Source organism: Chenopodium album, chromosome 20, assembly GCF_948465745.1.
Source record: "Chenopodium album chromosome 20, dcCheAlbu1.1, whole genome shotgun sequence".
In the NCBI taxonomy this organism is placed as follows: Eukaryota; Viridiplantae; Streptophyta; class Magnoliopsida; order Caryophyllales; family Amaranthaceae; genus Chenopodium; species Chenopodium album.
The window spans coordinates 28,730,584-28,744,729 of record NC_137853.1 but is presented as its reverse complement, the minus strand read 5'-3'; the positions used below and the strand labels follow the sequence as shown (position 1 = coordinate 28,744,729).

General features: G+C 34.5%; 1 protein-coding gene across 1 annotated transcript; it reads right to left on the bottom strand.

Moving 5' to 3' along the window:
* Positions 1-1,853: 1,853 nt before the first annotated feature.
* Positions 1,854-13,064, bottom strand: LOC145598545 (ribonuclease J-like). The gene is made up of 17 exons (XM_081654919.1): positions 12,819-13,064; positions 11,232-11,460; positions 11,019-11,142; positions 9,789-9,845; positions 9,355-9,546; positions 9,186-9,263; positions 8,553-8,735; positions 8,345-8,425; positions 7,518-7,583; positions 7,301-7,393; positions 6,597-6,722; positions 5,985-6,098; positions 5,767-5,862; positions 5,425-5,522; positions 4,872-5,329; positions 3,952-4,376; positions 1,854-2,362 (listed from the first exon to the last, which is right to left on the bottom strand). Exons 1-17 carry the CDS (start codon positions 12,928-12,930, stop codon positions 2,267-2,269), a joined length of 2,628 nt encoding a protein of 875 aa, XP_081511045.1. The 5' UTR covers positions 12,931-13,064; the 3' UTR covers positions 1,854-2,266.
* Positions 13,065-14,146: the final 1,082 nt, after the last annotated feature.

The following is a 14,146-nucleotide window of genomic DNA, read 5'->3' as shown; positions in this document are numbered from 1 at the left end:
GATAGCTTAACTTACCCTGCTAATTAGTTAAAGTGTTTTTTTGTAACTCCATCAATGTACCTCAATTAATGGACTTTGCTAGTTGGTGTATTAAGTATGAAGTGTATTGCTTTGGCGAAACATGCTAATTTTGATTAGATTTAACTTTGTTTGTACAAGCTGAACAAGAATATGGTTTAAAGATTTGGCTTTTTTATTTTTTGGTGTGTGTGTGTGTGTGTGTGTTGTGGTGATTCACCTTTGTCACTCCTCAGTTTAGGTTAGGGGTGAGGTTTTTTCTCACTTGTTTCAAAATCCCATATCCGAAGACTGCTCCCGAAATTTTGGGGGTTCATAGCCAGTTACCAGTTTTGAGTTTCTCCGGTCCTCCAAAGTGCAACTAATTACCCTTTGAAGAGGGACTTGAGTCATTAAAAGTTGGTTCAAGTTTGTGAACAACAATTCACAAGGTCTTTCCCACCAACCCCTAATGTTATAATCCTTTCATTTCTGTTTGTGTTTTATAGAAATGGAATTATACAAGTGTGGAAACTTTGTTCATGGATTAATTAAGATCACTTGAAACTGATATTCGATCATTAAAAATAAATACTTCTTTACCCAAGCAGCTGCTTTAATGGATGATTTAGAGTATATGATTTAAAGGGTGACGAAGAGGAAGAGTTTATTAGTACCCAACATTTTATGTTAACTCCATTAACAATAAAGATGCAAAGCTCAAATTAGTACTCTGCATTTATGTCAGAATTTTAATTTTTTTTTCTATAACTTGGCTTGGCTACTTAGCAAAGTTCAGTACTTCTGCAACTTTGGTGAAGTTTAGGGTTTGTTTTTTCTACAACAACTCGAACAAAAAAAAAAAAAACATGATAGGAGTACATGGTTTAAAATATTCGGTTAACAAAATAAAACATTCGATGCTGGCTAACATTTATACAGATTAAAGGTGATCATGGGCAGGACTAGACTTTGCCTCCAAAAAAGCTTGAAAGTCGATTCTAAACCCGCTGCTTTAGGCCAAAATAGCGGGATTTTCGAGTCAAAGTAGCCCAAATCCGGGATTTTTATCGGGCTTGGTTTGATCAGGGCTAATAAAAATACAGTCAAATGCATGATTTATAAAATACCTATTTTGACTAATTGGTTTTCATGATAATCCATATTTCATTTTAATAAATACATGACACATGAGTAAAATAAATATTTTTTCATAATTTTGATCACAATAATTAAAGACATTTTGCATAATTTTTTTATGATGTAAAAATGTTAAATTAATGATAAGTAGAGAACACCGATTCACCGTACATATAATATTGAAAATAACCATGTGACACGAAACCTAAACCTATCTTTAAAATAAGCCACAATCTAATCGCATCATTCGCATGAATGCACGCAAAGGGTCATTAACGAAATTTAGTGACATTCATTGGCTCATATCATCTTCACTAGATTAGTTCTCGTGCATAGTGCACATGCACGGATAATACCAAGATTTTTTAAATTAAGAAAATCAACATGCTGTTTTGAGTAACAAAGCCTATAAAAGAATAAAGATTTCATGTTGTGCCTCAATGTATGCATCATTACATTTGTGATAGAGTGAAGTCTAGATTTTTCATCTCCAATCTTAAGTTCATGATGGAGATAATTTCTATCATTTTGTGCACTACAATAGTTCAGCCTGATTAGCTTTAATACTTTGTATGCAGTATGATTTTTCTAATTTAAGTCTAATTCTAATGTTAATAACTATGTAAACTTTACATCAAACCCAGGAGCAACAACATCACCAAGGCGCGCATGGCATGTTGAGTGCATTCCAAAACCTCGATTGCTTTGGCTATGTATTATAACATAGAAAAGTTCATAGTTCATACTTATATTGCTTTATCCCAAAAATCATCACTCTTTGCAGAGATGGAGGGGTGGAATCACTCCCCTCACCTATCAACATAGCAATGCTCCAAATTGAAACAAACCAAGAAACCAGGAACACTGAAAATGACCCAGCCAAAAGAAGCTAAGCAATCCTGTCAAAAATGGATCGATTTCACCTTGTTCTAAATTCCTGTACAAATTTTAAGGCACTAATAAACAGATAAGAATTTAGCTGCTCCATCCCTCTGCATCAGCCATCATGTTTGCATTGTGCAGTATATGTGCACCTCAGAACTCAGAAGCCATGATGACAATGGTCGAATCTTTGTATACCGTAACTAGTAATTGGAGGTGCATCAAAAAGCAATCTTATTATTAAAGTTCACGAGTTCACCACTTCTTCCAAATTGGATAGAATTTTGTCCATCTTATGATAGTAAGGCCAACTTTTCTGGCTCTTTTCGTCATTTTTGCTTTCCTGCAACAGAAAAATCAGTGACCAATCAAACTGATGACCTCCTAATGCTGAAGAAGTAGCATATATATACTCGTATATAATTTGTCTACAGCTTTAAGTTGAGCCTAACCCATGGCCAAGAACTCAGGGAGATGTTTCAGAAGAGAAAGGGTCCTTAAACTCTAGTTTACATTAACACACATACAGGAAGGAAAGCCTCCCCCCCTCCTACCCAACCCAAAAAGGAAAAAAAAAAAAGTCTACAAAGATCCAAAATTCTAAAGTAGACATGATGATTGTGCCACACCAGGCGATTGTGCCAAACTCTGTCTCTGACTGGCACTGCATGAGGTTCACGAGCTGTGCCTTGCTGAGCTGGCCATTTCATAGGAAAAGTAGAGGCAATAGAGGCCATCCTTGTTTCAAGATGTCTGCTTATAAGGTTGTGTTCTCTGTGCCTATATTCCACTTATCTTAGCTTATATATCCAAATTCCAAAGCTTTATTTCTCATATCAGTATCATATTTTTTCTGAACTTAAATTAAAAAATTAGTATCCTCAACTTATAAAAAAATGTACTCCCTTAGTCCCTAAAATAAGTCCCCATTTTATTTGGGCTTATAGATTATGAAAATGTCTTGTGGCCTTGCGGAGGGCAATTGTTCAGTGAAGATTTTATAGATTTACACAGAAATGAATTTGTTTTCTTCTTTTTCTTATAAATGGGAGAGAAATGGGATTGAAAGAGAAGGATTAAAAAAGGCATAAGAGATAGGCTTATATTATTTTATTTAGAGGACCCAATTCAAAAAAAAAAAAAAAAAAAAAAAAAAAAGGACAATTCTATTTGGGGAAAAGGAGTATTTGGGTAGCTACTATATTTTCTATATATATCTGGACTTCTTTTTTCCTAAATAAAATTACTAATTTTCCAAATTTAACTTATCTGGGCTTATAAAAAGTATAGATAAGTTGGGAAGACAAGGCCGAAGTAATAAGTAAAGTTATACCCCATAACACACAACAGAAGACTTTTAAGAGAATGCTTATCCCAAGCAGTGAATAAAAAAGGCGTGCTTTAGGTGCTCTTAATTAAGCAACTTAATATTTTACCCTAAGCAAGGCACACCAGAGGCCCATAGGTTTCATTTTTACAACAATTTTTTAAAATATTTGCTCAATGATCAGTACCAAGGCACACCTTAAACACAACAGGACCCCTATCACTTTTGTGTGCCGTGAATTATTTTATACATTGATGATTGATCCCAATAAGTTCCATCTTTCCATACGAACTATGGTTTATGTTTATAAGCGCTCAAAATAATTATAAAGTAGTTTTTAAAAGAAAACCTTGTAAAGTACTTAAAGTAGCCAATTTGACTATACCTAATCATCTGAATGGCAAAGTTTTCAATAATATCTCACAATAAACTCATGGCGAGACTAGGTCATAAGGGTCAATTTTTAAATTATCTGGGATAACTTTTAGTGTCTCACAATACATTAGTGTAACAGTTTTACCCAAGACATACTTTTCTTTAATGTGTGTGCCCAAGTGAAAAGATAAGAGGGTGTAACTATACTGAAAGGAGATCCAAGAACAAACCTCGTATTTTTGGACCAGAGAAGTCCACAAGGATTTGCATTGTCCAGGTGTTCTATTGTAGCCATCAGCTAAAAGGCTTGAAGATATCTCTTCCCAAAGTGCCATACGTCCTTTTACAACCTGGAACCTGTCATGTAACTCTCCACGCAACATTATCAACTTTTTAACCTCTTCAGGCTTCCATTTATTACGTGTTGTTGACTTTGAGCGCTTTGACGAACGAGTTGATGTCTCATCAGATTCCCCTTCACTAACTTCCACACCTCCACTTCTGTCTGTAGATTTCTCCAGCAAACTAGAAGCTTCACCGCTTTTTTCTAGCAAACCATCTGAATCCTCAGATTCTGCAGTAGAGTCTGCTTCTATATCAGAAGTAGAAGCAACAGCATCAACCTTTCTAAGGAGTCTATCAAATTCACTATCATCTGCATCCAACAAAATTAAGAACAAGGAAATTATTAGAGAATTTGACTAAAGGCCTTAATCCATGTCATCTCAGTTCTGAAATTTTGAAGGTTGAATGGTGCAAACAGCTTATTACTTGCATAACATCCCTCTGCTTCAAATTAAAAGACAACATTAACCAGCCAACTTTGACCATTATATTAGTAACAAGATACTTTTGATCACGAATGAGTATATTTTTCAGTCCAATTCATGCAAGTATTGACTCAACATACAGGCATAGACAAGTTCAAAATGAAGGTGTAAAATTTGCTACACTAGCAAAAGTGAGTTTTTTATTATTATAATGCAGAAGCATGTCATATAAACTTTGAAAGGGACGAGGAAAAGCCCAAGAAAAAGAGCTATTTTGATGCAGAAAACCAGCTTGATAAGTTCCTGTTATATACAACATCAAGATAATAATATAGGACTTCAGGCGTACACATAAGCGATACAAGAGGGAAGAGGACAACCTTCAGACTCCAGCTGTGAGGAGCTACTGCTAGCTACAGAAACATAACCATCGTCTCCCTCATCTTGTACTCTTCCAGAATTTTTCTTTTGTTGCTGTCCATCAAATGCCTTGCGTAACCCCGATAGATTCAAGCCAGGATGTGACTTTCCAGATAGCCGTCCATTGACTTCTTCAGAAAGAACTGCTACTGGATTTTCAGTGGCGACCGCAATTACTTCAGGCCTTTTCCCACTGTACTTTCTCACCACTTTTCTTAATACCTCAGAAACTGTCCGCTCTATATGTGAAAGAGGACAATTTACAGGACAGCTAGACAGCGCAACATGTGCAGCTTTGTACAGTGCATCTAAAAGCTTTCCTTTATCTAGCCATAAGCATCGTGTGGTTATTCTTATTTTCCCTTTCAAGGACTTCTCTGTAAAACCCTCTCCAGCCTGAGGGCGTAAAATTTCCATGCTTCACCACAAGATAAATAATATAGTTAGGCAGTGTTAATGCATTAACTTATAGAATCACAATACAGTAATCAATTTATCAAATCCCCATCCTACCTGATCACTAATATACCATCTGTAGCTATTTTCATTCTTTCATCAATACAAAGTTCAGCAGATGTGCCAAAAGCTTTGTCACCATCATTATACATCAACTGTGATTACAAAACACCCATAAGTTACAACAACAAAAAGTAGCACAAAGGCAAGTTGGTTCCCAGGAGAACCAAATCAACAAACTCCCTCACCAACATATGACAGCTGACACAAGATATCCAACCTTAATCTTAAAATTTGACACTTCACGAGTCAATACGTGAGGTAGATGGTTGGTGTCCTTGGTGAGGGAATACAACATATTAATCCTCAAAATGGACCTCAGGCCACAAAATCTATTACCTGTAAATTTTCTCTGCCCAGAGAAACAAACCCATTTGATAACACTCTTCGATTCCGTAGGTGGGACACTCCAAGCATCTCTCCATTCTTTATCACCTGAAAAGGTATATAGAGTATATAATCTATGATCTAGACAATTGATGAATTGACAGTCTGACTCAAACTATTAAAGCTTAGTATTATAGTAATAATTATGTCAAAGTGAGATATAAACTTACAGTAGTGTGATTAACACCAGTTGATTTTCCAAGCAGTTCATGCTCTTTAAGGAACAATAGCTCACCATGAATAGGAAGAAAATGCTGTGGCTTGACAATCTTGAGTGCTTCCGCCTTAAAAAGCAACATTTAACTTTTTAAGACATAATATGACATACATAGGAAACTAGTATCTAAATGCAAAATTATTATTTTTATTTTTAATTAGATAACACAATGCATTGCAGTAATGTTATTATGATTTCACAGCCAATTAACAGGCCACTTAAAAGCAATCTTTAAAATGTCAAATTCAATTATCCTTACAACAGTACCCTGGAAATTGGAAGTTTCAATAGTTCATGTTTTACCCTTGACTAAAATGTCAAATTCAATTATCCTTAAAAGCAATCTTTTCATGCATAGACTATGAAAATTTTCTATATATGAAATAGAAGAAACTACATCAATAATTATGCCCTTCATGTTTCCCATTTGCTAATTATTAATATCTCAAGTTCTTTGTAGATATGTAAAAATTATGATGGAAGATTCCAAAAAAAAAAAAAAAAAAAAAAAAAAAATTACCAATTCCTAAAAAAAAAAATATAATAAAATAAAATAAAATTTTACCAATTCCTCACGATATGCGTGACCAGAAGTGTGCAGCATTTCATTTTTACCCATGACTAATGTTGATCCAAGTTCTGATATACGATTGAACATTTTCATCACCCTACTTTCATTTCCTGGTATGACCTGTAAGTCATAGGAATAGAATAAGCACACAAACACATACTAGTAATACCTCAATTATTTCAAATAAAATGATTACCCCATCTCAGGTTAGTTTTGACACTAATGCACATGGTTTTGGGTAATAAGTTGTAGTTTAATAATCAAATGTCAAATTAATGGAAAAGCAGATGCAAAAGAAGATAATGGTGTATTATTTTATTATAAAGTAGAAGTAATTTTGATAGATGAAAGTGGGATGATTTTTGTTGAACGTGAGAGAGTGGAATCCTAACCTTTTGGCACTGGAAAGAAAGATGTATCAAAATAATAATAGGACACTAGGACCTATCCTTAATAGTATTAAAACTAGTTTGGAACAGAAGAAAAAGGAAAGGGTAGAAACAAATCTTAAATAGAGTATAGAAAGGGTTAAAAAAATAAATAAATAAATAAATAAATAAGAAAACCTCGAAAAAAATAATAAAAAAAAACCTCGAATTAAACAATAATGAAGATGAATACTGATTAAAATAGAAAAGCCATTACAAGATTGTCCTGAAGTATAATGTCACCCCCACCAAATGTTTTCCAATATTTACCTTCGCAGAGTATAATATAACATCTTCTTTACTCAACTTTAGGGAATGACTGCTCCCAAACGATGCGAGATTTAGAGCAGCACGTGGCTCTGCCTGACACAGCAATATACTTTGTCATAACCCAAAAAGAAGCCAAAAGAAAGAACGATGAACTACAATGGAGCCAAAGTGACAACATTCAACAATGACAGAAGCTAGAAATCATTTTATTACTCACTTGAGAGCCAGTTGTAACAATCAACAAATCTTTTGGGGCATAGGCATCAATATCCTCCACCTTAACCTGAGAAGAATCAGAGCACAAGGCATAAACAGCATGTAGACATTATCTCTTTGAAGAATAGTGATAGAAGGTGAGTCTGGCAAAAGTTATCTACCAGATATAATAGATACCACTGAGGAAAAATTCCAGACCTACCACTGACGCAACCAAAAAGGTATACAAGGGGGCATATTTACATATTTCATGTATCATACAAAATATCTAAAAGTGGAAACCATTTTTTTTAAAAAATAGAAAGCTCATAATACAGAAATAAGGTAATATCTTTAAAAAATTTATATACAAAGAATAAGAACTTGAAGATGCACAATGGAGAACTTTATGGTCCGTGTTAAAGGCAGAAAAAAGAAAGAGAGCTTAAAATGTCCATTACAAGCATCAAGCACATCTCATCAAATGAGTTCAAGACTTAAATTCCCAAAATGAACCAACTTTGCCAAGATTTCCAACTGCAATCTGTCTCAACAACTAATAGATATTGTAATAAATAAGGGTGGACATGGCTATCCCCCATCCACCTCTAGTTCTGCCAATGAATTCTGAATTCAATGGAATGATTGATCCACTATAAATTATGCATAGATCAGCAGCATAATACCATTCATTTTCTGTGTGTCTGTGTGGTCTTAGATTTGGTTGGTATGAGCTTTGAAAAGCACTGAACTACTCAATTATTATAATACCTAGTAAACAGCATTATTAAAAAATAGTCCAAAAATAAAATATCACAAAAATAAAATAAAAATCTCCAATAAGTTTACCAGAGTAGATGGATCAATAGGTGCCTTCCCATCCTTCCAAGCAGCATCCAAATATGTTCTTAAGGACATACCGACAAAGACCTATTAGGACAAAACACAATGTTAAAAGCCCATTACATGTATGCCTTGAAATTTGTTTAGGCTACATATTACAGTAAAACACTACCAAAGTACCAAGTGTATCATAAGAACTTTAAAAGATGCATACCAACTTTCGACCTGTGGCATCTGCTGCTGCTTTTACACTTCCGAGGCGATGTATATTAGATGCGAACTGAGTAGTAATCACTCTTCCTTTGGCTGATGAGATATGCCTTAGCAGTGAATCTGCCACGACACTTTCACTAATAGTCCTCCCAGGTGACATGATGTTTGTTGAATCACTCATCATCTACAATTAAAAAGTGGTTGGTTGATAATTCCAGTTTGAATAAAATACTGACTATTAACGCAACAACATTACCATTAATTCTATCTATGGAAATAAAAATAAAATAATAAAGAGAAGCAGCCATTACTCATCACACATAAACCACACAAATATGAAAAACTGTCAAGATCCCCTGTCCAACACATTTGAAGCAACTGCCATCATGCTAAACTTCTACAGACTGACGAACAGAGTGACTACCACAGTATCAAAGAAACATATTATTTGAATTCATATTTACTCAAGACGCTGCACTAGATGTGGCGTCTCACTCTCTAAAATCAAATATTATCCAGCCAACTTAAGCATACAAGTAGAGTAACCAACAAGCAATAAATTAGATGGTCATCCACAAGTTTCTCATCAATCCACACAGTAAGCAGATTAGCAGAGTAACTTAAGCAAACTTACTAATGTAACTCCTTCCTTTGCAAGCTCCTCCAATGCCAGGCGATCAAAAACTTTGCCATCTACAGGTTTCTCATCAATCTACACAGTAAACAGTTCAGATAATGCTTAGTGTACACATCAGTACCCTTTTGAAGAACTTAATATAGTAGACATCAGTAGAATATAATACCTTCCAATCACCAGTGTGGAAAATTGTACCATCACTACAGCGCATAACTAATCCACAGCAATCAGGTATTGAATGGGTAACCCTGATGGGTTCTATTTCAAATGGCCCCGCAGTGAACCTTCTCCTAGTTTTAAACATCTTTAATCTAGATGGGACAAAGATTCCAAACTCTTTCAGACGCTTCTTTATAAGCTGCTCAAGAACAGAAAAGGCAGTGAATTTTCGAAATATTTGAAATTTTTTAATAGAGAAACACAAATCACAATATCTATAAGTAAAGCTCTCTTCACAGAAAAATACTCATCAAAGACATAGTAACTCTGAAACAATTAGATATGTAGACTTGAAAGGAATTCCAGACTAATAAATATTAAAATAAGGAGAAAGGGGGGAGAGGGTGCTTCTTGGAAAAAGCAAAAGTTTGTAACAGATACCTCCATGGTAAAAGAGGATGCAAATATTGGTGTGCTTGGATCTAAGGCAGGGATAACCTGTGAACCAAATATATAAAAATAAAAATCTGGTCAGTAAATTAATATTGTCCTGAAATTGTGAAGGTTGACCTTTTTTAACTAAACTTGACTATAATTTGACCATTGGTTTACAATGATTATACTTCTTTCTCTTTAGGTATGTTTCAAATAGATTATTAACTTTCCCAATGTATTATATGCATTTCTCTACTTAGGCTCTATACTCTGCAAATTGCTTTTGGAACTACTACACATTCATGTTAAAATTGCTTTAAGAGGTACTATTTATTCTTGTTACCAAATATTTTAATTCTGTGGTAGTAAAAGACTAAAAGCTATAACAGTTTTGTTTGGAATATATAGCATTGCGTCGTATCTATAATAATCCAGCATAATACTTTTATTTCTTATACTCTAGTGTCAAAAAATAGTCAAAGTTTAATCAAACCAGATAAATTCAAAATGAAACACCTTATTTTCGGAAAAGAGAACAAAGCATTGTACTTTTCTCATCCCCCCACCCCCTCCCCTCCTGATGAATCAACCAAACCAAACCAATTTAGACCAGAATACCTTCATTTTTAGTAGAAGAAAACGAAGCCTTGCACTACTTTCATCTGCCTACCCTACCCCACCCCCACACCAAACTCCCGTTTCCCCCTCTCTAATTAAACTGTGTAAAATTGTTCATATGCAATGGTTGGAGCCTTCATATTAATAGTGAACAGAAATATGGCTGTTCACATCCGAAAAATCCTCACAATTACCTTGCCATGGGAAGGGAGAATGGGGAAGAGCCTCTTTACTTCTTTAGGGACATTGAGGTAAGTCGAAATTGTTAATCTTTTGGGTGCAAAATTGTGAAATGGAAACGGCATTTTTATTAGATTATAGTGTCAAAAATACTCTAAAATGATATTTTTCATAGTCTTACCAGTATACATAACTTAAAATCACAATCAAAGAGTTAATTAGAAAGATTCAAACTTGCAAATTCTTGTGCAATTAGTATTTCACAAGTAATCAAATAAATGAAACAATAAAGCATTAACATAAGCAGGAGGCAGTGCAATTGCAAATTGCAACTCTTTCGGTCAAGACTAGATGATCCTAGCTTCCAAGAAACCAATTAATTACTTTCACAACAAAGTTTATTAAAAACCAACTTCAAGTAACAGAAAGAAACTTTACCCAAGGCAACGCACCAATGTGATCTTCATGCCCATGTGTAATAATAACAGCTTCAATTTTGTGACTCCATCTTTTTATAAAAGTGGTATCAGGTATAATCTTTTGAACACCAAACTCGTCAAAGCTGCATTAAGAAAATTAGATCAAAGAGACTAGATTAGCAATTCAAGTGCAGAAGGTGGTGGACTGTAAAAGTGGTGCATAAACACTTACTCTGGAAACATAATTCCTGCATCAATTAGAATATAACGATCATAATTGCCGACAAGCATGCAGTTCATCCCAATTTCACCCAAACCACCAATTGGTAGAACACGTAGAGGCGGGCCAGTGGGACCTTCAAAGAACTGCTCCATTTTTCGCTTTACAGAATCTTCCATACTTTTCCTAGCACCTTCAAGCCTTACATGTCTTTTACGCGGTACTTTTGTCGCATCTGTGCCTAACCAACAAATATAAGAATTACACTTAACGGGAATGATATTGGCACATGGCCAATGGTTTAAGTTTAGACTAAACTTTTCAAGAACCTCACAGGTGCAGTAAAAACTTAGTAGATGTCATTTCCAAACAAGTATTTAACATAAATACAGTAAAACACAAATATATACTTCGTATATACTATGCTTCTAGAGACAGTAGGGCAACATGACAATGACAAAAACTATTCCTCTTATATTATAACTGCGTTAAATGGGTTCTTTGTGAGCAGTAAGAAAACTCCGGCTCTTTTGTACATAGCTCTATCAATCAGACACTTAAAATGAAAACCTGCATTTAAAAAGTGACTGCAAAATTTTCAAAGTTTTTCTGTAAACTTTCTTTCTATTACAAGTAGGAATTCCTTACAAGTATAATATAATCCAATTACTCCCAAAAAGGAAAAGCAATAAATTCTCAAGGGAATACTCCTGATGTAAGTACATAAATCTTTTCATGAATCCTGAGTAAAAATAAGTGACATCCCTATTTCATTATCTCAAGTCTACAAGTTCGAATTTGAACCTCAAAACATATTTAACTTAGTAACATGCACAAATCTTGCATCAATAATTTGGTCCAGAGAAACTTGTTCAAGGAAATAACTTTTATTAATCACCTCTTATAACAAAGTCTATCTTACATCCTCCCTTGCTCTACCATCTCCTCTAGAGAAAATTACACCTCACTTACAACCCATTAGACAATATAAAATAGATGCCAATGTCTATGATAATACTACAAATTCATCCCAAAACTTATGATTTCTTCACAAATTTACATCACCACTCTAAAGTGGGTATTGAGCGATAATGAAAATTCGTGAAGACAGACAATATAATCTAAGGACATTACCATTACCATTACCATCATTACCATTACCATTACCATCATTACCATTACCATTACCATCATTACCAAACAGGCCCGCAAAGTCATTAGCAACCTAAACACAAGACAACCAAGTGAGCAAATTCAACACACAATGACGGTAAGGGTAATGGTAATGGTAATGGTACTGACTTTGCGGGCCTGTTTGGTAGCTAGTCTCGTGTGTAATGGAAATCAAAGGCGTTACCATTACCGTCATTACCTAGCTTATTAGCTTGTCTTGTGTGTAAAGGATTAAACAAACAAATTCAAAATCCTTAACAAGCTACTAAACAAGTTCCTCCAAATGCAACACAAACTACCACTAAACAAGAAACCAAATTAAACCCACTTACACTAATTCCAATACCAAAATTCCCAAATTAAATTTTCAACCAAATTAAACAATAACAATAAAAATATAATAATAATGAATTAAAGAAAACGTACTTAAGTTGGCACGAGTGGAACCAAGAGAACAGGAAATGTAACGGTTTTTGAAGTAATTAGGACGATAAGAGAAGGAACAAGGACAAATTGAAAGGGCAGTAAAAGCCGCCATTGTTAAACCTTGCCCTTTCACAGTAAGAGGAGAGAGAAGAGAAGAAGGGGTTGAAGGATGAAGGAAGGAAGGAAGGAAGGAGGCGTTTGAGAAAGAATGGATAGATAATTATACAAGCTAAGTAGAAAGAAAGAGAGAAAAAAGAGGGTGAAAATTGAAAATATCTCTCTTATCGTTTAAGGCTTAAGTTCTTGTTTCATTTCAAGTTTTTAGACAGTGATGGTGGACTTGCCAGCTCCTCACGTGCTTAACTTGGATTTTCTCTCTCCTATCACGTGATCATCCCAATTTTTTACTTGTGAGTAACAAAAAAGAATAAATGAAAGATTGATATTAGCCTTAAACAAAAGATCTAATCATCGAAATTGATTACGTAATAGACATTTATAAATAAATAAATAAATAAATAAAGTGTAATACTTGGTAGGTTGGTTTAATAAATCAATTGAGTTAAATTGTTCGCTCATGTTTATGTAAGTCAATATGTAAACTAGGCAGGATAACAAATGTGTTATGCTACCTATTTGGACAATTAGACTAGGCTAAGCTATGTTTGGCTCAAACATTCGTAAAGTATTGTGTAAAGCGAACTCATCGTGAGTCTGTCTACATAATACATTTCCCTGCCTCTTCATCCTCCGCCTCTTAAATTCTTAATTATTGTTCCCCAAATTTCTTTTTGTTTCTTTTCTCTCCTCTGTATAAAGAGAAAGTAAGCCTTTCAATCCAACAAAACCTCCAAGTTGATTCCCCCCTCCTCTATAGAAAGTGAAAGTAAACCCTCCATGGTGTCCAATCCAATCGAACCCCCAAATTTATTTGATTCTAATTTTAGTAGAAGAAATGCTTTGTCTAATCTCGTCGCTAATCTTCAACAAGTTTTGTCATCCAAAAAAATGATAAACAAATTCAATCACGAACACCTTCCAAGTCAAGCTAATGAGTTAACTCAAGCCCTACTCTTTTGAACTTCTCTGTAGAACTTTTTAGTTCTATTCAATTAAGGTCGTCTGTACTTGTGCTTAAAAAGCTTATGATTATTCTGCTCTTATACGGTTTGTTCTTTTGTGTTAGAGTTTGAGTCCTGTCATATTGAGACTTTTTATATGAAGGCTTCTCCGTATCAAGAATTGGGCAAGCTTCATTTCTGCTAGAAAGGATTTGGTTAAGGCTACTAAAAGTGATCCAAATAATTTAGAAGTGTTATCAAAATTAC